The 27,724-nt window shown below is 40.2% G+C and overlaps 2 protein-coding genes across 2 annotated transcripts; both read right to left on the bottom strand.

The window, feature by feature from the left end:
* Window positions 1–41: 41 nt before the first annotated feature.
* On the bottom strand, window positions 42–7,173 carry LOC146688352 (myosin-7-like). Its single transcript, XM_085440428.1, has 19 exons — window positions 6,973–7,173; window positions 5,685–5,828; window positions 5,442–5,598; window positions 5,318–5,345; window positions 4,170–4,275; window positions 3,994–4,086; window positions 3,580–3,643; window positions 3,397–3,495; window positions 3,208–3,311; window positions 2,681–2,819; window positions 2,471–2,589; window positions 2,236–2,385; window positions 1,960–2,130; window positions 1,567–1,876; window positions 1,369–1,445; window positions 1,024–1,229; window positions 730–853; window positions 474–610; window positions 42–378 (listed from the first exon to the last, which is right to left on the bottom strand). Exons 1-19 carry the CDS (start codon window positions 7,171–7,173, stop codon window positions 42–44), a joined length of 2,766 nt encoding a protein of 921 aa, XP_085296554.1.
* A 5,010-nt stretch (window positions 7,174–12,183) lies between these two features.
* LOC146688351 (myosin-7-like) lies at window positions 12,184–25,522 on the bottom strand. Its single transcript, XM_085439330.1, has 38 exons — window positions 25,460–25,522; window positions 25,045–25,252; window positions 24,326–24,469; window positions 23,089–23,245; window positions 22,976–23,003; window positions 22,786–22,891; window positions 22,324–22,416; window positions 22,152–22,215; window positions 21,954–22,052; window positions 21,750–21,853; window positions 21,460–21,598; window positions 21,271–21,389; window positions 20,992–21,141; window positions 20,730–20,900; window positions 20,328–20,637; window positions 20,168–20,247; window positions 19,871–20,076; window positions 18,771–18,894; window positions 18,546–18,682; window positions 18,186–18,441; window positions 17,866–18,108; window positions 17,584–17,760; window positions 17,342–17,487; window positions 17,156–17,246; window positions 16,685–17,074; window positions 16,483–16,609; window positions 16,281–16,399; window positions 15,980–16,176; window positions 14,954–15,137; window positions 14,568–14,733; window positions 14,354–14,478; window positions 13,950–14,258; window positions 13,665–13,868; window positions 13,279–13,575; window positions 13,069–13,173; window positions 12,769–12,864; window positions 12,546–12,680; window positions 12,184–12,304 (listed from the first exon to the last, which is right to left on the bottom strand). Exons 2-38 carry the CDS (start codon window positions 25,243–25,245, stop codon window positions 12,284–12,286), a joined length of 5,820 nt encoding a protein of 1,939 aa, XP_085295456.1. The 5' UTR covers window positions 25,246–25,252; window positions 25,460–25,522; the 3' UTR covers window positions 12,184–12,283.
* Window positions 25,523–27,724: the final 2,202 nt, after the last annotated feature.

The raw sequence follows: 27,724 nt of genomic DNA, 5'->3' as shown, positions 1-27,724 counted from the left end.
CCCTCACATCTTTCCTCGGCATCTGCAAGATTATCTTGCTCCTAATATTTGATGATATTCATTAGCGTATAAGATACAATATCCCTGGTTGAGTGTATAAGGAATATTGTGATTAGACTTACAGCCTGAACTTGGAGCTGCAGGTCATTCTTCTCTTGGAGAAGAGTCACCATTTTCTCCTCTAGTTCCTTTCTTCGAGCTTCAGATTTTGCATAAGCTTCTTTGAGTTTTAGGAATTCTTCCTTCATGTTGGCCATCTCCTTTTCTGCCTCAGCAGATCTCAGCAGAGGTTTGATCTTGAAGAAAAGCTTCATCCAGGGCCAATTCTTAACCCCCATGAAGGCACGTATGTTCCACTGGATCACAAGAAGTGCATCCCTGTCAAAGATCAACCATTAGTACAACCATACTCATTATGATCAATAACAGTTTTTTTGCTCCTTTCAGCTTATTTATATTTAAGTCTGTCTGACCTCCTTTCAACAATCTTCTGGAATTCCACTCTTGCGAGCAGACCTCTTGATCGAGCCTGGATTCCCGTGATTATGAGGGATAAACGGTCATCTCTCATCTCTTCAAGTTGGCCAAGAAGACCAGCTTTAAAGAATACCTTTAAGAAGCACGAATGACATTAATATATTAGCGTTGAAGAGTTGAATTACTTTTACTTTTTACCAGATATTTATCTATCAGATAGATAGATAGATGTGTTTCTGACTTTTTTGATACCTTAGTGTGACCAAACTTATACTGGTTGTGATCAATATCCAAAGACCCAAGAAGTTTCTCTGCTCCTTTCTTGCTGTCGATGAACTGGCCCTCAGGGATAGCAGCAGGATTCAGGATGCGATATCTGTAAAATCACAGGTGTAAGTGTCTAGGAGCTTAGTATTACAATTTTTGAAGGAATTGTATAATATGTGATCCTTTTCTTCTTTAAATAAACATCAGTTAACCCAAAAGCTCTTTGAGATTAAAATCTCTCTTTGAAGAGACACATGACCAAGAAGTGGAATGTAATACCTCTGCTTGAAATCTCCATAGAGGATCCTGTTGGGGAAACCCTTTCTGCAGATCCTGATGCCTTCCAGCACACCGTTACAGCGCAGCTGGTGCATCACCAGAGGGTTCTCCATGGCCCCTGGAGTCTTGGTCTCGTTGGGGATGATGCAGCGTACAAAGTGAGGGTGAGTTGACCTCAAGTTGGTCATCAGCTTGTTCAGGTTCTCCTGATAGCACATCATAGAGAAAAGAATTGCCATTGTCCTTCAAAATACATTACAATTCGAAATGACTTTTAAGGTCCTAAATTCAGGAATAATGTTTCTATTAACCAATCTATAACATGTACAGTTATACTGATATTACCCTGTGCAAAGCTGATACAGTTTGGAAGGAAGAACCTTTCTTCTTGGTTCCACCTTTGCCCTTCCCACCAGATTCAGCTGTAAGATACAGTTGTTATTTGTGGGAAAGTGGGCAGGGGAAGGTTGGGCCAGTAGCTTATTACATGATGCTTTAATAATCACTTGTAAACTAAGATGCTAGTAATTTTTTAAAACCTACCCGAGTCAGCTCCTGCATAATTTGCAAAGAGAGTTGCAAGAAGTTTGACGGTCGACTTTTGGTACAATGCCACAACAGTCTCATTCAGAGGATCCTTGTTCTTCACCAACCAGTTGTTGATATTATAATCAACAGTTCCAGCGTAGTGAACCAGGGCAAAGTGAGCCTCTGGTTTTCCTTTGACAACTCTGGGCTTCTGGAAGTTGCTGGATTTTCCCAGGTGGTTGTCATAGAGCTTAGCTTTAAAGGTGGCATCACTGGCTTTGGGGAACATGCACTCCTCTTCAAGGATGGACATGATACCCATGGGCTAAAGGACAGAAAGTATAAGTGTTTGTTAAAGACTATATTTGTATTAGTTTTAGCTGAACATGTAATTGTACAGTGTTTCACCTTTTCAATCAGGTCGATACAGGCCTGCAGATCCATGCCAAAGTCAATGAAAGTCCATTCAATGCCCTCTTTCTTGTACTCTTCCTGCTCCAGTACAAACATGTGGTGGTTGAAAAACTGTTGCAGTTTTTCGTTGGTGAAGTTGATGCACAGCTGCTCAAAGGTGTTGAACTGTAAATAAAGTGACAACAGTATACTTGTTGTTATTACTAGTGTTTGTCCTGTCTGTGTTATTTCTTTTGTTGTTGTTGTTGTTGTTGAATTGAGGATTCTTACATCAAAGATCTCAAATCCAGCAATGTCAAGCACACCAATGAAGTACTGGCGGGGCTGTTTGGTGTCCAGGGACTGGTTAATCCTCACCACCATCCACAGAAACATCTTCTCATACACTGCTTTAGCCAGTGCACCCATAGCATAGTACACCTAATGCAGAAATCCCCCTGTAGCTTTAGAATTTACAGATAAACCCATAATGTAAACCTTATTCAGCTGTTGATCATCTTATTACCTGCTGTACATTTTGTCCTTTGGTGACCCACTCGTTTCCTACTTTGACTCTTGGGTGACAGAGACCTTTGATGAGGTCAGCAGAGTTCAGGCCCATCAGATAAGCGGATTTGTCTGCATCTGAAGAAAAAACATGCAAATGTAATTCTTTCAATGTAAGCATCAGATACAGACACGTTTAACTTTCAGGCTTTGAAAGAGCTCCTCTCACCTTCTGTGCCATCTGCCTCTGCCTGCTCTTCACGCTGCTTGTTCTTGAATTTCATGTTCCCATAGTGCATGATGGCACCAGTCAGCTTGTAAATGCTATTCTTTTCTTCTTGAGTAAAGCCCAGCACATCAAAGGCATCCTAAATTAGAAAAGGGGTGTTTCTTACTTATTTTTACATAGTATCAGAGTGTACAGTGTAGAGTTACAGGGAAGATCCAGGGATAACATGGTATTTGCTCTCTGAGCCTTCAAAATCCTGCATTAAACTCGGACTGTCATCTGACATCAGATATTTAATCCAGTCTGTTCAAGTTGTATTCGCTCACATTTCATGATTCAATGACACTCTGTTATAAATACTCCTAAAAGAAATTTAAAGTTAAAGCTGACATCTGGAGTGAAAATTTTTTGTGTGTTATTTGAATTTACAGCCTGTGAGGTTTAAATGTAGAATACCCAAAGTATTAATTGAACTAATATGACTTAATAGCGGCACAGGTGCAGATTATTGTTGCATTTCTACTCACATCAGTGGCCATCAGCTCTTCAGCATCATTGATTGAGGCTACTGTTGTCTCTCCTTGAGAGATGAAGGCATAATCATAAGGGTTGTTGGTGATGAGCAGCATCTCTGAAAGGAGAACCAAAGTTGGATTTTTCATTTTAGTTCTACGGGAGTGTTGTTGCTGGTTCTCGAAACTCAGGTTTTTATTTACCGAGAAGCTCGGGCTTCCTTTGAGACAAGATCTGATAGAAGATGTGATAATCTCTCTCAGCCTTGAGCTGAAAGGTGACACGGGACTTTTCCAGCAGATCTGTAAACATGTTTGCATTATGTAGATAGCTGATCATTGCGAACATAGAAATAAATTGGATGAAAGCACAGGAAAGGGACTTACATGTCTCTATGTCAGCAGAGGCCAACTTCCCACTGGCTGCAAAGTGAATTCGGATAAATTTACCCTGCAATGTACGAAGGAAAAAAAACATTAAGAGCCTTGGGCAGTGTCAGAATATTACTGTATACCTGGAGTATTTAGGAACCACATTATACTTTCAGAAGTATGACAACTTCACCAAGCTGTGAAACATGGTAACTGCAGGTAGTGACGGAAGTGTAACTAGTAAAGTGATAAAGGTGAGCCGCCCCACATAGATTTCAATCCTGAAAATCTGGGATAAGGGTAACACTCCAAGCATGAGTTTCTTTCTGCCTGATTACTGACTAGTCTAAACTCAAGACAAATAGATACAGTACAAGCCTAAGCATAAAAAAACAATCAAATGAGTTACTGTTATCAACAAAACTTTACAAATCTGGAGGAGTTGTCATTCCTGATGGTTTTGGCATTCCCAAAGGCCTCTAATGCCGGGTTAGCCTGGATGATTTGATCCTCCAGAGTACCCTAAGAAAAAAAAAGCAAAACCTTTATTCAAAACACTTACACTGCAGGAAAAGCTCTACATCCTGTAAATTGAAGATTCAAACCTTCTTCTCAGAGCCTGTATCCTTTTTCCCACTTCCAGCTGCAATGCTGGCAAAGTACTGGATGACTCTCTTGGTGTTGACAGTTTTCCCAGCACCAGATTCTCCACTGAAAACACAAATAGAATGATCAAACAAACAGGACACATTATTCTTCTGGCTGTTCCCTGCACGTCCAGTATATCCACCATCCCTCCTGCGCACATGTTCAAACCATCTTAGTCTCGCCTCTTTAACTTTGTCTCCAAGCTGCTTAGCTTGAGCTGTGCTCATTTCTAATCTCGGCCATCCTGGTCATTCCCAAAGAAAATCTTCGCATTGTCAACTCTGCCACCTAAAACTATTCACCATACCATACATCATAGCAGGTCCTTTTCATCCATCCTTTTCACTCTTGCTGCAATCCTTCTGTCACAAATCGCCCCTGGCTCTTGTCTCCACCCACCCTGCCTGCACTCTGTTGTTCGCCTCTCCTGTACACAAAAACATTGCTTTGGATGGTTGACCCCAGGTATTTAAATTCATCTGCCTTCGCTATCTCTTCTCCTTGCATGTTCACCTTTCCGCCTGTCTCGCTCTCATTCACCCACACCTCTCCAGACTTTCTTCCAAAGGCTCCCACTTTCACTACAGATGACAGTGTTGCCTGCAAACGTTACAGTCAGCCTGTCCCTCACCAAAGCAAGCCAGAATGGACTCAGACCCTATTCCCGTTGCCTCGCCTAGAACTCAAGTAGACAATCCAGTCATCTCTATAATAAGCCACCCTCTCTCACTGTACTTGATTTGTCTATGGCAACAAGTGAAAAGCGCTATATGAGTTCATTAGAATATGTAATACGTATTAACTGTTTTAGAGATATTAGCGACAATTTAAAGCCTTCTTTTGAATTTCTTCCCTATTAAATTAATGAAATGATGCCAACATTAAACCTTTCCAATATACCATACTAAGATCTTCTGTTCAAGGACTTCATTTACATACTAAACTGACAAAGCACCACTTAAGCTAATATTCCTGTGGTTAAGTAGACCATCGAGCATGTCAGCAAAAACTGAAAGGTTTCCAGATGCCACTTAGTACAATTCTCACTGTATGATTTACTGTAATTACCAAGATCAAACATACAGAGTCAAAATGAATGACTTACGTGATGAGAATTGACTGATTTTCTCTGTCTGTAAAAGAGCAGGACATATAAGTATTTTAGGACAACTCTTACTACAAAATCTTATTTTAATTTCAACATGCTTCAACAATAGAAGGTAAATTACCAGTTAGCATGTACTGATAGGCATTGTCAGAGATGGAGAAGATATGAGGAGGAGCTTCACTCCTCTTCTTTCCTCTGTAGGCAACGACCACCTCCTGGTTGTAGACTGGCAGCCACTTGTAGGGATTGACAGTCACACAGAACAACCCAGAGTAGGTCTGATAGTTGGTGAAAAGAGAAGAGCAAAGTGTTAAACACGTAGAATTTGTGGGAGGGCAGTTAGTGTGTTGTGCTGTCAGCTCACGTAGATCATCCACGCTGCGTAACGCTCTTTGAGGTTATACAGCACAGCTGGTTCATGGAGGAAGGTGAACATCGCCATGTCTTCAATTTTATCGAACTTTGGCGGGTTCTGAGGGTGCACATCGCACTCCTTCACTGTGACAGTCTGCAAAAAAGGACACAGTAGGTCTTAATATGGACTTATTTCCAAAATATTGTAGGAAGGAGATCTATCAGTCTAGGATGAATTATGCCAAACAGTTTGAGAGGAAAAGAAGAAAAGCACAAAACGAAGAAAAGCATGTATAACCCAGTTAAGTCGGTTCGGTGAACAGGAGTACACTGGAGGACTGCTGTACCTTTGACAAACATAATTAATTATGGCTATCCACTTTAATGTGACAGTACAAAATTGGCTTGTTAAAAAGGTTGCAAAAGTACCCATTCATTACATAAATGCACTCATGGTTGGACTGGCTCTTGTCTAGTCTTATTGTTGACTCAAAGCTTTATCCGTTTCATGTCTTAGAGTTAACCAGCTAGTCTGGAAGTTCTTAATGCAGATCCTCGCAGCTGCAAGGCTACAGTGTGAACTTGTTGGAGTCTTTTAAATCCACTTTGTATAAGAACCTTAACATTTAAGGAAAAAATAAATATTTTACATATTTTCTTTGTGTGTGTGTGTTTTAGCCAAACAGAGGCTGTAAAATAGTAAATGTCTTATATAACACTTTTCTACTTCAGCATTCAAAGCCTCATTCACCGATTAATACAAGCACTTTTTCTACACCCAAGAAAAATCTAACTTTCACACACATCCATACTCCTGTGAACACATCAGAGAGCAGCTTGGCGTTCAGTATGCCCAAGGATATTTAGGCATGCATACTGGAGACTGGAGCAGCCAGGGACCAAAAGCCAACCTTCCAATTAGTAGATGACCTGCCCTACCTCCTGAGCTACAGCCACTGTATGCTGATATTGCATCTCAAAATATAGAAGAAATTATGTAAAGCTGTACCTTTTACTACTTGGTCCTAAAAATGGTACACATAATTACCTTGAGGTGTCAAAGTTTATCCTAAGTGGAAAAAGGTTGATTGAAATATATTTTTATTGTACTCTTGCTTCTGAGTGTGTTTGACAAAATAAACAAAATTCAGCTGTTGAGCTCAGCTGTGTCATGGAGAAAAAGACTGTTCTGGTTGTATCTATACTACATTTGTTAGAGGAAAAATAAGTTCACACCATTTTGGTCTTAGTTAGGAAACCAGCTGTATGAAGAGCAGCTGTGCCAACAAATCACTCACCTTCCCTTTCTCAGTCTGAGCAGTGACTTTGTCCCCATCACGGCTGGTGATCGAAGCCTTCACATATTCATCACTGGGGTCAGGAACAAAACACTCCTTCTTCATGTCAAACGGGCGAGTCTGGGCCTCCAGACGCTCCCTGTCTGACTTCCTCAGGTAAGGGGCCGCTGCCCCAAATTCTTTCATGGCAGCATCACCCATTTTTCACCTTGTGTACAACAAAAAGGAACAAATTACTTATGCTGCAGATAAAGATTTTTCTTTTCCTAAAATTTTTACATAACGTTATATTTCCATTTTTCTCCAGTGTCCATTTGGACACACGCTTACCTTTATCCTTACTGAGAAGACTGAGGTGTACTGGTCCTGAGGAAAGATATAATGGAAAATGGAGAGACTGGTCTGCAGCACAGATAAGCCTATAGCATCAAGATCTAATTTCTCTGTTTGTGAGCACCCGTCCTCACGCCTTACCTTGAGATAGAACGGTGACCTGTTGGAGTTTCACCATGAGTTCTCCTTATAAGCAAAGCCCCTCTGCCAAATATGGAGGAGGGCTTTAAGGCCCAGGAATGTTTTTGTGTCTGGTTGGGCTGGGAGTTAGTGAAGGGAGGTGGTTAATGAGTGGTGGAGGGTAATATAGAAATCAGCGGGATAGAGTCTTATCAGTGATGGAGTCTCCCAACGAGGCCATATTAGGAGCTCCGTGCATGCAGTGCCGTGATTAATCAGCCAGGGGACCACAATTCAATCTTTAAATAGACATGGGGAGGAATTCCTCTGTCATCATCCCTTAAGTGTGCTTGTGTTGCAGGAACAATACATGTCGTACCGAACAGAGGCATCCTCATTTAAGACAGGCAGAACTAGCACAGGGTGAAGAATGTTTAAATGTATTTAAATGATGTGTCAATTACACAGATCCTGCAGGGGTCTAAAAACTCTTACCAAAAATGTATTTTATTAAAACCTTAAGATGTGTATATATTCATCATAGGACAGATACTAACAAAAAGCTGTTCTTTCTGCACATCACTGTTATACATGGTGATTAAATAAAATTAGATAAAAAATACAAAGATCAAGAAATCTTTATTAAGGCCCTGCCCACACATACATGAGATTTTCAAAAAAAATTTGTCCTGTCATCAACTTTTCTAGAATATTTTAGACTTTTTGGATGAACTCTTGTACTTGGCGTGCTCTTAGTAGTGCTATTCTTTTTTTTTTTTTTTAATAAAAAAGGAATTAGAAACCCCCCCCTGTTTTAAAACCCCCTATGTATGTCTGTGGAAGTGTAGTGTGAGACAAGTAGATGACAACACTGAATTTATCTTTTTTTTTTTTTTTGCTAAAATTCAGAGTGGAGTTGATTTAAGTGAGTTATTATGTATCAGTTTTGTTTGTTTGTGTATTCTTTGAATAATTTAATCTGATATGATCAGAAATAAGTGAGTTACAGATTGAAACGTAAGTAAGTCAGCTTGAAACCCAAGGTAGTTGTAGTGTCTAAAACCCAACTATAAACTAGGTGTGAAAAAAACAAAAATAATAATAAGTAGTAATAGTAACTAATAATAATAACTTTAACAATGAAAACTAACTGAAGCAAAATTTTGTACTTACGAAATATAGGTAATTTAGCAATTTAAAACAATTATTGTGTAGTTTGTAGTATCTGCTATAAAACTAGCAAAACAAATATGTGATGCAGCCAGAAGTAGTTTTTATGTTTTATCTATTTTTCTAAAGATTGTGCAAATTTACAAAAACACCCTTAGATAACAATAATTACGAAACCCACCAAAAACAAACGCTAACTGTAATAAAAACTAAAAACTGAAACAACAGTGGAAACAGAAATGAGAAAAAATGAAAATAACCCCAAATAAAGCCTTAGTGAAAAATGTGTAACCATGTAATCCCTACTTAGAGCAAAAAAGCATCCTTTGAATATTTTCCCATCCCAAGGATGTTGCTGAAACACAAAAGACGGCGCACAACGTATCTGGGGAGATATTTTAGAGAAGTACGTTATGTATGGTTCTCAATTACTCTAGGAGCTTAGGGAGAGGCATCGTATTGTGTGTAGTTATCACAGAATGAGCTTTGTGGTAACAAAAACAGACATCACATACTGAGTAAGTCGGTCTAAATAAAGAGCATAAGCATTTGAGCTCAACTAGGCAACAAGGGCGGAGTAACACAGACAGAGGTCTGCCACAGGTGACATGCTTGAGATTCATTGAAAGGCAATGATGACACCACACCAGAGGGCTCAGCATCGCACTGAATCGATCGTGTTGTGCAAAGGTTACTGTAAAAGGCACCTCCCATTATCAGGCAGCAGCTAGCAAAAGCTGGCCCCATGGTTACAGCCCCGTTTAAATGGCATTGTAACTTTGAGGACAAAGATAACTGTGTGAAATTCCTGCCGAGAATGCGGCACTTTGATCGAGAAGAACAGCCACGGCTTTCAGGGTGCTGCTATTGCTTGCAGCCAGGATCAACTGTAGCAGATGATGGTCTCACACTGATCTCAGTCTCACATAAATCTCCTGAGAGTGACAGATATTATCCCACAGCCTATCAAGTGAGAATGGCCCTGCTTCTTTGTGGAGTCGGAGCTTAACTGCCTTCAACATTGTAGCACGATTTACTTTAGGTCATAATAATGATATGATATGTACAATAACAAAGAAAAAAAGAATGCATTAAAACTCTGTTAAGTATAAGACCTGCTGATATATAGTCCCATTAAATGTCATCTGTATAACTTTAACAATATAATACTGTTTAATAATGTGCAACTTACACACATGCATACATTATGCATAGCACTCATCACAGCCAGCCACTAGCACCAGTAATAACAGCTCCTTGAAAGGTTAAGAGATAAAAGGAGGGTCAACAGCTGCTGACAAGAGCTGAGATTATTTCCATTCTGATAACTTCCCCGGCCCTCTTATTGACAGCTGGCATCAGCTGGAAGTGAGCGATTCCATGCCCTGCTAAAGAGCAAGTGGAGATAACATCAACCTAAAGGTCAAACGTCACTGAAATATTTCTTTATGTCACAACAAATACACATTGTCACCACATACACTTAATTAAATACAAGGTTGGCCTTGGGCCCAGAGGACGTCCACACGACAGGCAGCTATTGTTACAAACTGTATCAGTGAGTATTATGATTTTTTAAAAGAAAAAAGCCCACTTACATAAAAACAATGTTTTTAATGTGCTTTACTCTGTATTTTACTGTAGAGTATTTATAAAAGTGCTGTGTAAATAAAGTTATCACTGCCATTGTGGATTAGTTTTGCAGTCTGTCTAGATCTGGAACCAGGAATGTTTGGAAGAATTTCAACAATGAAAGATCAGATGAAATTAGAAGATTAAAAAATGAGAAGATTCTATTGAGAACTTCAAGGTACAGTCTAATATATGGCTTCATATGTGGTCTAATTACAGAAGCAGGGAATTGCTGTGTCATTCATGGCTTGTTTTATTCACTCGAGCGTGAGCGCCGATATCTTGTTAATGACACTGATAATCTTCAGCGCATGCTGTGCTGTATGTGGTGTGAGCAGAGGTGTGAATGTGCTTTCATTAGCTCATAGACAAACTTCTGTACCTGTGAGCCCAAACAAGGAGTTAAAGATATGGGATGTAATAAGAGAAGACAAAGGGCTCCCTAAATTTCACACAAAGGGATTCTGGGGCCTCCCTCTCCTCCCTCCTCCTCTCCTGCCTCATATCAATATTTAGTCTCCAGCGGAAACAACAACCACTAAGACCTGACAGCAGCACCAAGGCAAAGCTCTAGACAGGTAAGATTAGCAGTTTCTGTAAATGATAAAAGCAATGGTGCCTCTACACCATTGCAACTATTAGGGATCAGAAACAGCTGCATTTTCAAATATTATGTTCAAGACACTGTAAAAAAAAATACATTAATTGATTAAAAAGTAAATAAACCAACAGAGTCGAACCTGCTAGATTAAGCATGAAGATCCTGACATGCAGTTTGTATTGCATCCCATTGTGTTTATCTTTCTGTCGATGTTTGCTTGTTAATCTTCTGGAATTCTCCCCAGGCCTTTGGAACAGACAGACCTGGGCAAGGATTCACTGACCAGCTGCAAGTGATTACAGGCAGTATTACAGTAGGTCCAAGTATGAGCACTGGTTTATGTTTGACCTTGAGGTCCAGGCTCTTGGGCTTTCTTGACCTCTATTTTAAGAACATGAATTTTGTTTTTTCTCTCGCCTCTTTTATTTATCATCACTATCTCACTATTTAACTTTTCTATTCTTTCCTACTTCTTCACTCGACTTCTAATTTTCCCATTTAGGCCTAGAGCTTGATATATGCCAGTGCTTTGGATTTTACACCATAGCACATGTGTTAGCGTGACATAAAGCTTTCCAGTAAAGAACTACAGACCTACATTACTTGCTTTTAATGCTATTGCAATAGCCAATATTTTGCGAGTGTAGACAACTGCTGTTTCCTTGTTTTCACAGCGCTGACAGAATCTGTTCTGAAGCCTCTCCTTATCGCATTTTATTAAAAGTGATTATTGTTCATGGTGTATTCCCCTCAGCATGGTCTGGTCACTTTCACTATTATAGATTTAACTGAACACTTGTCTGCATTTGTAATTGTACACTGGTGTGCTCTAATCCAGTGTACAATTACAAATGCAGACAACAAAGCTGAGAAGTCGAGATTAACCCATCCCCAACCACACCCAGGTGCTTTCAGCTGTTGGACTGACCCGAAGCAATTCTCCCATTTATCATTTATCATATATCTATCTACAGTAGCTTGTGAAGCCTTGTGGATGGGCCTGTGTCTAGAATCCAACTGGGATGTGTCATGAAACCTAAATGTGTTAACTACCAGCCACTATCCCATACCTGACTCATGGTTTATGTTATAATCTACTTCTAAGATACTTATTTACTGTAAATGCAAGTGAAGGGAGGACACCTTCAAATGTATTTGACATCAATATTTTTTAGCATCTAGAACATTGTAGCTGCATTTTCACCATTAATAGGTATATCTACAATTTTATGTTTTTAACTACCAGTTAATGTACTACTGCATTATATTGCATGTGTTAGAGGTCATTCAAGTCTTGTACAATTTGTCATGAACCCACTTTGAGAAAAACAGAACGAATACAATGTTGTGCAACAGCTTAATGAGATTTTATTAGCACTGCAGGCTGTAAATAGTGATAGTTGAGGGGATCTATAACACACAGCAGACAAAGGGGTTTCTGTTGACTCCAAAGCTTCACTCCTCATCAAACCCTTTCTGTAGCAGCCGGGGGAGGTTGGAAAAGAAGAAGAGAAACAGCTGTCAGGGCTCCAGATTAGTGCAGCTTTAGTGCAACAAAGCAACTATATATATATATAATTACAAAGTGATATCAACTGACAGAACACATACTCTATCTGTGCTAAAGAACGAACAGCAGAGCAGCAAAAGAGTTAAATGCAGCCACTAGAGGGCAGCATGTGTCAGGGTCAGATGCTGCAAAGTGCATGTGTCAAACCTTGGATCCGACATCGCGGCTCTTGGCACGAAGCTTGTTGACCTGAGACTCAGCGATGTCAGCTCTCTCTTCAGCCTCCTCCAGCTCATGCTGCATCTTGCGGAACTTGCCAAGATGAACATTGGCCTGTTCTTCCTGTTAAGGTTAATGAAACAAACCTGAGTATTTGGAGACAGAAGACGACACCACGTGTAGACTTCACCTCAAACATTACCACACTTACAGCCTCCTCTGCAGATCTTTTGTAGGCTTTAACTTTCAGCTGCAGCTTGTCCACTAGATCTTGAAGCCGCACGATGTTCTTGCGATCTTCTTCAGTCTGTGGAAATGAGAAACAAGGTTACACATTTGGCCTGTGAAAGACTGGCAACCTGTTTAGGGTTTACTCTGTAAGGGCTCTGTCAATCACTCCCATAACCCTAAAGCAGATAAGTAGTGAAGAAAATAAATGGATGGATGGTTTCAAACTTACAAAAAATGCTTAATTCAACCTGGGAAAAGGATGCTGATAGTTTCCACAAACCTGGTAGGTGAGTTCCTTGATGCGACGTTCATATTTACGCACCCCCTTCACAGCATCACTGCTTTTCTTCTGCTCCATTTCCACCTCATTTTCAAGCTCCCTTACCTGGTTGGGGACATGAAATACAGATAACTCTCCAAAGAATTTCTTTCAAGAATTGAAAAATTTAATTTCCCAGAAATAACACAGATATGTAAAAGAAGTGCTCACCCTGGCCTCGAGCTTCTGCACCTGCTTCTTGCCTCCCTTCATGGCGATCTGCTCAGCTTCATCCAGGCGGTGCTGCAGGTCTTTGATGGTTTGCTCCATGTTCTTCTTCATTCGCTCCAGATGAGCACTGGTGTCCTGCTCCTTCTTCAGCTCCTCTGCCATCATGGCAGCATCAGTGATGGCCTTCTTGGCCTTCTCCTCTGCATTCCTGCACTCCTGCACTGCCTCCTCCACTTCAGTTTGAAGCTGGGATGTATCAGCCTCCAGCTTCTTCTTTTGGTTTATCAGGCTGGTGTTCTGCATACAATAAACAAAGACAAATGATGTCGTATGATATGCAGTACCTTTGGTCAGCAATTTAATATGAACCTTTCTGTCTGTGTCACCTGTGAGTGCAGTAGCTGCACCCTCTCTGTAACATCCAGCAGCTCTTGCTCTGCAAGTTTGCGGCTTCTCTCTGTTTGCTCCAGAGCTGCTCTCAGCTCCTCCACTTCAGCCTGAAGCAGGGTGTTGCGTCGCTCAACAATGACAATGTTTTCCTTCATATCATCACTGGCTCGCAGAGAGTCGTCCAGCTGAAGTTGTGTGTCCTAGAAAAATGTTTGATCCTCTGGTTATAAATAATCCATTACAGAAATAGAAACATGAGAAATAATTACTTTTTAGTTTACCTTCAGATGCGCATGAACAGCCTTAAGCTGTTTCTGGGCCTCGGCTGCCTGCCTGTTGGCCTGGCTTAGCTGGATCTCCATCTCATTCAGGTCTCCTTCCATTTTCTTCTTCAGCCGCAGAGCCTCATTCCTGCTGCGAGTCTCAGCTTCAAGAGAGCTCTGCAGGGTGTCGATGGTCCTCTGCAGGTTTCTCTTGCTCTGCTCCATCTCTTCATCCTTCTCGGCCAGTTTACGCTCCATGTCAGCCTTGATTTGGTTGAACTCAAGCTGAGCTCTTAGAATCTTGCCCTCCTCGTGCTCAAGAGAACCCTAAGACGGTCGTGAAATCACATTTTGAACTGTTCTTTTTAAAGTTATAAATATATATACATAAGAGACTGGAGGATATTAGGTTTTAGTCGCACCTCTGCTTCCTCAAGGGCAGACTGAATCTCACTCTTTTCTTGCTCCAGCTGCTTACGGACCTTCTCCAACTCATGAATGGTTTTTCCCCCCTCACCAAGTTGCTCAGTGAGGTCAGAGATTTCCTCTGTGTATGAAAGTGGTTGTGTTCAGTGTACTTTTCTTTTGTACCTGTATGTGTGTGTGTGCATGTGTTGTGAATGTGCGTTCAGTTACCCTGAAGATTCTTGTTCTCTCTCTTCATGGTCTCCAAATGTTCAAGAGACTCTTCATAAGAGTTCTTCAGTTTGAAGAGCTCAGTGCTGAGAGACCTGGCCTCCTTCTGGGAGCTCTCCAGCTCACACTGACACTCCTCAAACTTCTGTTTCCACTCAGAAAGAATCTGAGATAGACATTGAGATAGAAATGGTATGAATTTAGGCTTAAATCACTGACCTCTCCATAGTTTCCCCTGTATCTGCACTGTAACAACTCTTTGACAAAGCAAGAGGTAGTTATTTGTCACAGACATGCCAGGCTTATAGTTCAACATGAAGAACAGAAAGCATGATTTTAATGATTAATGTGTTTGCAGTAGTTTAACGATAAAATATGAAAAATACTTTGTCAAAGTTTCTTTGCTTCTTGTCCAGAGCAGCAGCAGCAGCATTAGACCTCTCTACATCCACCATGAGATCTTCAATCTCATTCTGCAGCCTGTGTTTGGTCTTCTCCAGAGAGGAGCATTTAGCATTCACTGCTTCAACAGCCTCCTCAGCGTCCTGCAGACGCTGAGCCAGCTTCTTTCTAAAAGTGAAACACAACTGTTTTTATATTTTGGGCCATTATTTAGTTATTGAACATTTGTACTCTGTAGCCTTCTATAGATATAAAAATCTATCGAAGGCTTGCAGACGTACGTATGTTTATGCTTGCTTCCAATTACATATTAGAAGCTTGTTTTATTTTGTTTTTGCCTGAAAGGGAGCTTCAGGAACAACACTTTCCTTTCAGAAAATGTTAGATTTTACATTTGTTCAGGTGACCACAAGAAGTCAACTATGTACGCGGCATTTTTTAACTTTCGAATATAACCAACTAGTATTGTTGTTTTTCTGTCATTCTGGGCCAACGACACCCAGCAAAGGACACCACGTGCACTGTGGACATTGGGGTGTATGCTCATTACTTGAACTCCTTGATCAAAACGGCTCAAATCAAAACATTGAAGACGTAATTATCGTCATCACAGCTGTCGCCACTCAGCAAAATCTTCTGCACCAGCGTTGGTATTGGAGAAAAAAAAAAAGCTACAAAAAAATTCCAACTGTTTTCAAAGTTTCCTCCAGAAGGTCTCGCCTTATCACGTATACCTTCTCTACCTATCATCTGGAAATCTCAGAGCTTCTGTACTGATACATTATTGAAATGGCACTGAAGATCAAACACTCGTGTCTTCAACCCATCCATGGTACCCGCGCAGCAGGTTGTAAAAATTGGGACGTGCACAACATGCCATGCCACCATTTGATAGCAAAAAAGGTATAAAAAGGCCTTAAAGCAGGTGGTCCTATCTTTACTGTTCTTCTTTTGAGCTCTTTATCATATTTCACAGTTTAGATTAATATTCTTGTTTGTATTTAACTTACTTGGCCTCTTCTAGTTCTTCAGTCCTCTGGATGGCATCAGTTTCATACTTGGTTCTCCACTGAGCCACCTCAGAGTTGGCCTTGGACATGCCACGCTGCAGTTCAGCTTTAGCTTCCTGCTCCTCCTCATACTGCTCCCTGAGCAGGTCACAGTCATGGCGAGAAGACTGCACTGCATGGGCTAATGCGTTCTTGGCCTGGATGGATATATATATATATAATATGTGTATAATGGGGGCAATTATCTTGCAGCTTGGGTTTTTATTTTTAATTTATTTGGATCTATACTAGTTTTGCATACCTTTATTTCCTCTTCTAGCTGTCTCTTTATATCTTCAAGTTGTTGGTTATAGGAATTCTTTCCTCTAGTCAGCTGAGAAACGAGAGATTCTTTCTCTTCCATCTGTCTTAAAAGCTCATCTGCAGAGGTTCAAGTTCATTATATTCCATTTTTTTGTATTAAATGCGTATGACATTTTAAGTGAACACAGGATAATACAAACCATTCTCTGCTTGAAGCTTGGCTTTCTGAGTGGTTAAGTCACTAAGGGATCGTTGATATTCATCACACTTGGTCCTGTATTCATTCATTTGATCCTCCAAAGTTCTGCAGGTCTTTTCCAGTGTAGTCTAAATATAACAGTTCACAGACAGTCTAGATGTTAATCTGTTATTTGAAGTGACCAACCACATTTTTAAACTTACCTTAGACTTTACAGTTTGTTCCATATTGGAGACCACATCATCCAGCTCCAGTCTGAGCTCACTCTTCTCCTTCTCCAGTTTCTGCTTGACTCTCTGCAGGTTGTCAATCTGCTCTCCCAGCTCAGCAACACTGTCGGCTTGTTTCTTCCTGAGTGTGGCAGTAGTGGCTTCGTGGTGCAGAGTGGCCTCTTCGAGGTCTCTGCGCAGTTTCTGGAACTCGGCCTCCCTCTTCTTGTTCATCTCAATCTGGGCAGCTGTGGCTCCTCCAGCCTCCTCCAACCTCTCACTGATCTCCTCCAGCTCTCTGGCCAGGTCAGCTCTCTGCTTCTCCACCTTGGCTCGAGCAGCTCTCTCTGCTTCGAGCTCTTCCTCCAGCTCCTCTACACGAGCCTGGTGTGAGAATAACATGTTGAAATGAGTCAGTACTTTAAAAAATACAGTTAAGACAAAAAACAGTGCACATTTTGTCACCTGTAGCTCTTTCAGTTTCTTTTGCAGTTGAATAATGATGGCCTGTTCATCTTCAACTTTGCTGTTCAGCTGGCTGATTTCAAAGTCTTTCCTGCAGCATTTTTTCTTGTCAGTGTTAGGCAACAAAACAGTGTACATGGTATTCAGTGATGATACTGACTGAACAATGTTGAGATGAATGCTTACTTTTTCAGACGCTCCTCCAGCTGTTGCTTGTCATTTTCAAGATCCATCACAGACTCCTGGGTCAACTTTAGATCTCCCTCTAGCTTCCTCTTAGCTCTCTCGAGGTCCATTCGAATCTTTTTCTCTTGCTCAAGAGATCCTTCAAGCTTATGGCAAAACGAAATATTATTGCATTTCTGAATAGCTTAATCCCCAATATAGTGTCATCTAAGTAGCATAATTTCAAAAAGTTTATATTTTACATCATCCACTTGCTGCTCCAGCTTAGCCTTGGCCTTGGTCAGAGTGTTGACTTTGTCTTCCTCACTCTGCAGGTCATCCAGAGTTTGCTGATGAGCTTCCTGTAAAGCTTTCTTTTCCTTGGTCAGCTTGGCAATGATCTCATCTAAAGCAGCCATCTCTTCAACAAGGTTCTTGACCTGTTGCAGGTAAATGATGGTATTACAAATTCTGTGCACAGCTTAGACACATGACTCTTTTTCATACCCTTGTTGTCAGAAATAGAAATATCAAGTTAGTCATACCTTGTTCTCAGTGGCATGCTTCTCTTTCTCCACTTTAGCTAGAGTTAACTCTAAGTCATCGATGTCTTTCTTCAGCTCGGTGCACTCGTCCTCCAGCTTCCTCTTCTTAGCAGTCAGTTCTGCATTCATCTCCTCCTCATCCTCCAGCCTCTCTGTCAGCTCTTTGATTTTGGCTTCCAGCTGAATCTTGCTCTTGATCAGCCCCTCACATCTTTCTTCAGCATCACATAGATTGTCTTGTTCCTACCAAATAGAATTCTTGTTAGTGCTCACTTTAATGACACATTTAAAACAATATATAACTATGGTGTCATTCTTACTGCTTGAACTTGGAGCTGCAGGTCATTCTTCTCTTGGAGAAGAGTCACCATTTTCTCCTCTAGTTCCTTTCTTCGAGCTTCAGATTTTGCATAAGCTTCTTTGAGTTTTAGGAATTCTTCCTTCATGTTGGCCATCTCCTTTTCTGCCTCAGCAGATCTCAGCAGAGGTTTGATCTTGAAGAAAAGCTTCATCCAGGGCCAATTCTTAACCCCCATGAAGGCACGTATGTTCCACTGGATTACTAATAAAGCATCTCTAGAAGTTTTTTCAAGTAAATTAGGGATTCAGTTAAGCATAAAATCACAAAACAATAACTACTGAATGTTTAATGACCAGTATCACGTGGCTGTAGAAGATACCTGCGTTCCACCATCTTCTGATACTCAATGCGAGACAAAAGACCACGGGATCTGGCTTGAATCGCTGTGATGATTTTGGAAAGACGCTCATCTCTCATCTCCTCAAGCAGACCCAGCAAGCCAGCCTTGAAGAACACCTAACAACAGCAATGGGTTTTAAGGTTGCAAAATTCTGTTTTTATTTTTGGACATTTTTACTGATATGAGTAACACCTGAGAAGATACCTTTGTATGCCCAAACTTGTATTGGTTGTGATCAATATCCAAAGACCCAAGAAGTTTCTCTGCTCCTTTCCTACTGTCTATGAACTGGCCTTCGGGAATGGCAGCAGGATTCAGGATGCGATATCTAGAAAATGATGTAAACTTGTGCTTATAGTGCAGTGGAAATGCTATCAAAGTTTTGAGATACCCCTACTGAAAGTAGAATGAAGCACACGAGTGTTTTTCATATTCTCTAGTCTAAGGTGTCTAATATATCAGATTTCTTCTTGTATAAAAATATTTTACTGCATAATTAGTAAAAGCAAAAACTTCAATACTCTGAACTCATGTAATTTCATAATGGAATGTCTGATTCTTTCTGAATTGGTGTGAGAGTCAACAAGAGGTCTTTATACATGTCTGAAAAACAGAATGTGAATTTCTTAATGTATTAGGTAAATTTACTACTTTCAAATATTTTTAAGTATGAAAATCTGTGCTTTTAATGTACTCATATACTTTTCAACTTTTTATTCTTTTTGAAAACTTGACGACATGATGATTATTGCTCATTTGGAAGCATTTTTCTTTATAGTTTTTCAAGAAATTGAGTACGGGTTTGCACTAAAGAGCTTAAAGCTAGCAACTTAGGTAACTCACCTAGCTTCTCCTAACTAAATGAGTTTTTCAATTTTTCAATCTTCAAAGACTTACCATGGATATTTTAGAAATACATCTGTAAAGATTGAGGCTCATTGGGGTTGGTTTAAATTACAAATGAAACATACTTTAATGTGAAAAAAAATTCATCTAACCAGTTACTCATGAGCTCCTATCAGTCAAAGCCTATATGGTGCCCTTTCCAGCAATCTTTTACAGTTTTGTTTTGGGATTTTTTTTTTTTTGTTAATTTAGGCTGCATATCACAATATCTGTCAATGTAAATATTTTTGCAGTAAAATATTTTACACAAGCACTAGTATTGTTCTTGACAGCACTAACAAGATCCCATTTCATATATTAGACATTTTAGACAGTATGAAAAATTGTTTGTTTTTCTTGTGGTCTGGGTATCTCGCATGTGGGAGCATTTCCAACCTGTGATCTTAATGAGGTAATACCTCTGCTTGAAATCTCCATAGAGGATCCTGTTGGGGAAACCCTTTCTGCAGATCCTGATGCCTTCCAGCACACCGTTACAGCGCAGCTGGTGCATCACCAGAGGGTTCTCCATGGCCCCTGGAGTCTTGGTCTCGTTGGGGATGATGCAGCGTACAAAGTGAGGGTGAGTCGACCTCAAGTTGGTCATCAGCTTGTTCAGGTTCTCCTTTAATGAGGTAAAACAGATATTTAGAAATACTAATGATAGTTGCATGTAAAAACCATTTAGTCCAAGAAATCTAAAACATAAGCAGTACCCTGTGAAGAGCAGACACTGTCTGAAAGGAGGATCCTTTTTTCTTCTTCTCTTTTTTTCCCTCGACAGCTTCAGACATAGCTGTTGAGAAAATATGTGTTGTTAGCACTAGACAAGAAACCCTACAAATATCTTCAAACTAGATATTCAGCCAGGTGTACCTGAGTCAGCTCCTGCATAATTTGCAAACAGAGTTGCAAGAAGTTTGAGGGTAGACTTTTGGTACAATGCCACAACAGTCTCATTCAGAGGATCCTTGTTCTTCACCAACCAGTTGTTGATATTATAATCAACAGTTCCAGCGTAGTGAACCAGGGCAAAGTGAGCCTCTGGTTTTCCTTTGACAACTCTGGGCTTCTGGAAGTTGCTGGATTTTCCCAGGTGGTTGTCATAGAGCTTAGCTTTAAAGGTGGCATCACTGGCTTTGGGGAACATGCACTCCTCTTCAAGGATGGACATGATACCCATGGGCTGCAATTTATGAGTGAAAGGGCAAAATATGAGTTTTGTTTTTTTTTTAAATACCATATTTGAGCTGAACATGTAATAGTTCAGGGTCTCACCTTTTCAATCAGGTCGATACAGGCCTGCAGATCCATGCCAAAGTCAATGAAAGTCCATTCGATGCCCTCTTTCTTGTACTCTTCCTGCTCCAGTACAAACATGTGGTGGTTGAAAAACTGTTGCAGTTTTTCATTGGTGAAGTTGATGCACATCTGCTCAAAGGTGTTGAACTGTAAAGAAAGAAAGAAAGAAAATGTATTCAATTTTAATCATTCTGTACATATTATGTTGGGAGAGATGCAGTTTACTGTGATTACTCACATCAAAGATTTCAAATCCGGCAATGTCCAGCACCCCTATGAAGTACTGGCGAGGCTGCCTGGTCTCCAGTGACTGGTTGATTCGCATTACCATCCACAGGAACATCCTCTCATAAACAGCTTTTGATAGAGCACCAACAGCATAGTTCACCTGTGGAATGGGAACACAAGGACCATACAAGAAGCCACAAAGCAAGGAGGGTGTATTCCTCATTTTTGAATCTAAATCTAACCATTTAAAGATAACTGTATTGAAATATGCCTTCTCTTATTCTCTGACCTGGGCCACATTTTGTCCTTTGGTGACCCACTCGTTTCCTACTTTGACTCTTGGGTGACAGAGACCTTTGATGAGGTCGGCAGAGTTCAGGCCCATCAGATATGCAACTTTGTCAGCATCTGAAGAAAAAATAGAATACTTTGTTTGGTTTGATTCTGTGCCAAAGTGCCAAACAGAACCACACTGTACCTTCAGTGCCATCAGCCTCTGCCTGCTCCTCTCGCTGCTTCTGCTTGAATTTCATGTTACCATAGTGCATGATGGCACCAGTCAGCTTGTACACAGAGTTCTTTTCCTCTTGCGTAAAGCCCAATACATCAAAGGCACTCTGTAGAACAGCATACAATAATGTCTCAACATCCTTAAAGTGAAAATATCACTTTAAGTAATCGGTCCAAAACTTCTACGGTGCTCTATAAGACCAACACCTGGACTTATTAAATGAGAGGTTATAAAATAGCAATAAGTGAGAGCCTGACATCTGTTGCCATGAGTTCCTCAGCGTCATCAATGGAGGCCACTTGGGTTTCCCCCTGTGAGATGAAGGCATAGTCATAGGGATTATTGGTGATCAGCAGCATCTCTGGAAGACACATGAATGAATGAAAAAAGGTGATAAAGGTGGGCATGTGACAATATAGAACCTATGTTTTATATTTTTTTATACCGTTCCATGCACTAACCCAAGATTTCAGGCTTTTTGTTGGACAGAATCTGGTAGAAGATGTGGTAATCTCTCTCTGCCTTGAGCTGGAAGATCACACGAGACTTCTCCAGAAGGTCTGACAAACGTGAAGTAGAAGGTATTTGTGTTAAATATATTGTGTGACTGTTTGACAAAATAAATATTATATAAGTGTTGAAAGAATGTTTGTTCTTACATGTTTCGATATCAGCAGAGGCTACTTTTCCCCTGGTATCAAAGTGAATTCGGATAAATTTACCCTGAAAAGATAATATTTGCATTTAAAAACCTTCCTCTTACTGACTAATTCCATAGAAACATAATATTCACAATACTCATGGTTCAGTTTTAAAATATTTGCCACTCACAAATCTGGAGGAGTTGTCATTCCTAATGGTCTTGGCATTGCCAAAGGCCTCCAGAGCAGGGTTAGCCTGGATAATTTGATCCTCCAGGGTGCCCTGTCATAAAGGAACACTGTGGTTGTTAAATGTGTGAATATTTAGAGGTTATCTCTTTTTTCTTTTTCTTTTTCTTTTAATTAAGAATCTCTGCTAGCAGATTATATGAAATCAGGAGAAACGTTTGTAGTCTTTGCAGGTCTTAAGCCATCATCATTGATGAGAAGCAATCCAAGCCTGTCACCCTGGTTAAAAGTGAAAAATTCTTTTGGTTAGTGTCAATTAGAATATCTATTTCTCTACTTGTTGTCCATGGTTACCCTGAAGAACAATTTTAAAAAGCCTAACATGTTTTGATAACATAGTGTTTGAGGTACTTTGCATTTGCATTGATGAGCTCTTGGACCTAAGACAGAGTTTACTGCTTACCTTGTCCTTGACATTTGTGTCCTTCTTAACACTTCCAGCCGCAATACTTGCAAAATACTGGATTACTCGCTTTGTGTTGACGGTCTTTCCTGCACCAGATTCTCCACTGTAATTGCAAAGTCACTCATCAATACGTAAATGCACCATATTGTAGAATAATGTTGTGTTGTGTATCCAAGACTTTACATACGTGATCAGAATTGACTGATTTTCACGGTCTGCAAAAAAGTACGTTTGCAAAGGTTATGTCAGTATATGTCCCAAAACTTAAACCAAACTGTATCTATTAATATCCATCTGTACCTGCCAGCATGTACTGGTAGGCATTGTCAGAGATGGAGAAGATATGAGGAGGTGCTTCACTCCTCTTCTTTCCTCTGTAGGCAAGAACCACCTCCTGATTGTAGACTGGCAGCCATTTGTAGGGGTTGACAGTCACGCAGAACAACCCAGAGTAGGTCTGAGAATATAAAGAAAACCATTGCTGTTAAGGCATAAATGCATTTCTATTTCTAATTTAAAACTTTTTGTTTGGATTTGCTTCAGGCTTTGGACATGCCGCTCATTTGATGGTAACTCCTAGAACATTGTTGTGTCTAGATTCAAGATTCAAGGTCTTTATTGTCAATGCAGTGTACTAAAATGCCACTTCACCCCAAGCCCCCCGTGGTGCATTTATAAGAATATAAAAAACATATCTAAAAACAGATATGAGACTAGAAATTACAAATAAGTAATAACTCACTAAATTTGGGTAAAGTTAAGAGATAAAAAGTACTATTACTAACTATATCTATGCACAATAAACAAAGACAGGACAGAGGCAATATGAAGTGGCCATGTGCAATTATAGTAAAGTGAGATGATTGTGCAGTAGGAATGAATACCAGGTTCAAGTTATGAGTCAGGATATTGTACACAAGACAGGACGAAGACGTGCAAGATGCAAAATGTGCAAATATAGTATAGTTTAGATGTGTTCAGTAACTATGTGACTGAGGTGTGCAAATAAGCGTATTGTTCCTAGTTTGTAGTAGATTTGTGGAAGTTTTTGAGTTTTTTGGTGAGTATTGTAAGGTGTTTTTAAAAGTGTTTGTGTTTATCAGTCCTTTGGTGGTAGTGAGTTGAGGGCTTTGACTGCTTGGGGGGGAAAGCTCTTGCTTCTATGTTAACATTTTAAGTACATTCCTAGTTAATGGAATACAGTATTTGCTAAAGTTAGAAAAAATGAAGCTTCTGAATATTTCTGGCAGCCCCCAATATCAAGCTTAACCACAGTTCATAGGTCATCTTCGTGCCAACGTTCCCCAGCCGATCGCTTATTGCTTGCCTACAGTTCTTACACATCTGCTATCCTCTTTGCAACCCACTTATACGCAATCTCTTCAGTTTCATGCTGTGTCTGATTTAATCAATGCCATCTCATTCCTGTTCTTTTCAGAACATTTTTCTGCTCCTCATCTGGTGAAAGCACCAGATGTAAATGACTGCAAATAGGTTTTACCAGGTTTTCCTTGTTTTTGACTTGCTAACTACTCACATAGATCATCCATGCTGCATAACGCTCTTTGAGATTAAACAGCACAGCTGGTTCATGGAGGAAGGTCAGCATGGCCATGTCTTCAATCTTGTCAAACTTTGGAGGATTTTGTTGCAGAATCTGCGAGTCTTTGACAGTCACAGTCTGGAAGGAAGAAAATAGAATGTGTTTTGATGATTTGGGTTATGAAACCAAACATTAACCTCCTGTTGTCTGTGTTACCTGCTTGTTCTGCCCTGTTATTGTCAGCATTACTTGTGTAGTGTTACAGTGCATACCACAGGCTGTCATTGCCAGATGGCAGCAATACCTCGCTTCATCACTCAGCTGCTCTGTGCTGTGAGCGGAGACTTTAATTGCACTAGTAGACAGGCTTCCATTTGAACTTGTCCTGACACTCACTTAAGGACAACACTTTAAATCATTCATAGATTTACACTCAGATTATCACTTTCTCCCAGACATGCACTCATATGCACTCACATCTAATGTGTTTCCTGTGCTGCTCTAACTGACCTGGTTACTGGAGTGGCTCCAGTTCATCAAAATCACCTGATAGATTTAGTTTTATGGTACAGAGTGGTGTACTGAACGATCAAGTGGACCAGGCAATCGATTGCCTACCACTACAGTATGTAAGGTAGGCTAAGTAAGATTATATTTGACTTAACCGCAATCTCACTGTGCAAACAAAATGCTAAAAACAGCAACGAACTAACCTTCCCATTCTGGGTCTCTACAGTGACCTTGTCTCCATCTCGGCTGGTGATGGTTGCCTTCACAAACTCTTCTACTGGATCAGGGACAAAGCATTCCTTCTTAATGTCAAAAGGACGCGTCGAGGCCTCCATACGTTCCTTCTCCGACTTCCTTAGGTACTGGGCAGCCGCCCCAAACACAGACATCTCTGCATCCCCCATCACAGCACTAATATACATGCAAAGAGTTGGTTCAGAGCTTGATACTTTTTCTTTCTTTTCTTTAAAAATTTACTGCACTCCATACTTATGCAAATGAAAATCTAACTTATTTTCTTTGTCCAAACCATATATAGAATTTCCACTGATGGAAATATATAATTGCCATATAATTGACTCTGTAATATAAGTTGTTATAAAAAGAAAGATCATTTACCAGTGGGTTCAGCTCGGATGACAAGTGAGCTCAGACTTCACTGTATGAAATGATGATTCACCTGCAGTAACCAGAGAAAAAGAGTGTTTAATGAGATTCTGCAACATCCTTTTGGGTCATGTAAATGGACTGGATCTTATGAAGTGCTTTTCTACAATACTTAAGCACTTAAAGTGCTGAATACAACGTGTCTCAGTCACCCAAGTATTTTTTCTACATCTTAGTGCTTTCTATCTAACATTCACACTCAGATGGGAGCAACTCGGGGTTTAGTCTCTTGCCCACTTTGGCATGTAGCAGCCAGGGATCGAACCAGTAACCTTCTAGATTAGTAGATAACCTACCACAGCCATACAAAGTACACCAGTCCAGTGTTAGCTAAGTGTTAAATAGGACCAGGAGACCTTATAACACCACATTTAAACCTGTTTAGTTTAGACAATGGGAAAATAAACTATGATAACAGCATGCAAAGTATAACCAGACTTACAGAGGCCAGGTGAAGAGAAAGCAGCTGGTAGACCTGCAGGCAAAGCTGGGATCAAATATATAACCCCAGATAACCCTACCTTACAAGGCCAAGGGCACCACCCTGACCTGATAACACACACACACACTTGGTAACCACCATCATTTTCATCACTTATGACAGGGCTCTCCATGGTCATGAGATGATGTCTGGCTGCCCTCTCTGCTTGTTTGTCTCCACCTCTCATGTCCAAATAATGTGATTTTTGGGAACACCGCCAGGAACTTTCTGAAGCATAACTCATCTGTGACTCACCCAAACATAGCTTCTCTATCTCTAATTCTGCCACACTTTTTTCCTGTCATCTCTTGCACTGAATTCTTCTTCCAAGTGGGGACTGGTCATGGATGGAAACCAGATTCCATTTACTGCCTGGGCAGAAGGGGAGAAAAGGACAGAATGACACTTGAAAGGCACAAATTGCCACCTTATTTACTTATAGTCTACAATGACTCAGTCATTTTTGCCATGGGCAGTGCACTTCCATAGCTTGGACTTTTCTCCTTGTCAGCAGTCCAACTTTCAGCAGCCCACAGAGCAGATGGAATCTTAGCAAAACATTATACAGTTTTCACCCAGTTAGGCACAGTTTGCAGGTTGTCTTAAACACATGTTTGTGTTACACACGAGACACAATAATAAAGGAAGTTTAAAAATACATCACAGATGTCATTTCTAAAATACAACTCAGAACCGTTCACACTTGTCGCGAATGATGTTCATAAAGACTCGTTACAGCTGATGCACTTCAGAGTGCACAGCTCTGCACACAAGGTTGATACCAGCGACTGAAAACAATCTAAGGGAAAGTAATTTCAGATTAAATGTGGGCCAATAACCATGTTAAGCTGAAATAGTTTCACATGGAATGACAGGCAATTTGAAAACAGACCTGCTATAGTATGAGACTAATATATGTCGGACTTTCAGATACTCAGGAAAGTGTGTCCTTTCACATTTTTCTCAAATTTGTTCATGTTTTAGCTTTTAGAATTATATTGGATCAGTAAAAAGTGAAATTGGATAGTATTAAGTCAATTAAAGATTGAGACATGCATTGCTAAAGACTTGAGCCACCCCGTTTGTTTTAACACTTTGCTTATTTTTTTGTTATTTTAAAGGCTCGTCGTGAGCAACAGGTTTTTAGGCTTTCTGAAGGTTTAGACTGCTTTGTTAGTTTTTTTCAGTCAAGTCATTGTAACAGACTATTTTCAAAGGAAAGTTATTTGTTGTTGTTGTTGTTAAGCCGCTGAAGACTGACCTATGAATCATTCAAAGCATACAAAAGGCACCTAGCTCAAGGTGATTTCCAGTGAGCTATTAGCTGATCCACTCTGCAGTCCCACCTGGAAAGTGTCCGATTGGTAACAGCTTCATTTTTCAGTCTGACAATGATCCCAAACACACTCCCAATGCAGTAAAAACATTGGATAGAAAAAACACGCAATGAACACTATCAGTCATAGATCGGCTTTAATCTTGTGCATGACACTGTATACATCTTTTTTGGTCTTTACATTTCCAACACAGCCCCGTGGGATTAAAAAGCTTTTCCAAGCCCTGAACATTCTGTTTTTTGTTTTGTGGAGTGTGGAGTGAATCTGGTTTTGACAGATACAACTGTTTCAAAAGATTTGTGAGATTGTGTGAGAACAATTAGAAGTTCATATAGTGCCAAATCACAACAGCAGTCAACTAAACATGCTTTATATTGTAAGGTAAAGACTTGACAAAGC

Source organism: Copadichromis virginalis, linkage group LG18 (genome assembly GCF_057382275.1).
Source record: "Copadichromis virginalis isolate Kocher_CV1m ecotype Utaka linkage group LG18, C_Virginalis_male_GT1.1, whole genome shotgun sequence".
Classification (NCBI taxonomy): domain Eukaryota; kingdom Metazoa; phylum Chordata; class Actinopteri; order Cichliformes; family Cichlidae; genus Copadichromis; species Copadichromis virginalis.
The sequence above is the reverse complement of the archived record's forward strand: the minus strand, read 5'-3'. Positions and strand labels throughout refer to the sequence as shown.

Coding starts and splice junctions, on each gene's coding strand:
- LOC146688352 (XM_085440428.1), bottom strand. CDS start 7,173: ATGGGTGATGCTGCCATGAAAGAATTTGGGGCAGCGGCCCCTTACCTG. Junction 4,087..4,169: donor ATACAGGCTCTGAGAAGAAG/GTTTGAATCTTC, acceptor TTTTTTTCTTAG/GGTACTCTGGAGGATCAAAT. Junction 2,820..3,207: donor AAGAGCTGATGGCCACTGAT/GTGAGTAGAAAT, acceptor TTTCTAATTTAG/GATGCCTTTGATGTGCTGGG.
- LOC146688351 (XM_085439330.1), bottom strand. CDS start 25,245: ATGGGGGATGCAGAGATGTCTGTGTTTGGGGCGGCTGCCCAGTACCTA. Junction 21,142..21,270: donor AAGGACAAAATGTGGCCCAG/GTCAGAGAATAA, acceptor CCCATTCCACAG/GTGAACTATGCTGTTGGTGC. Junction 12,681..12,768: donor AAAGATCTGCAGAGGAGGCT/GTAAGTGTGGTA, acceptor TAACCTTAACAG/GAAGAACAGGCCAATGTTCA.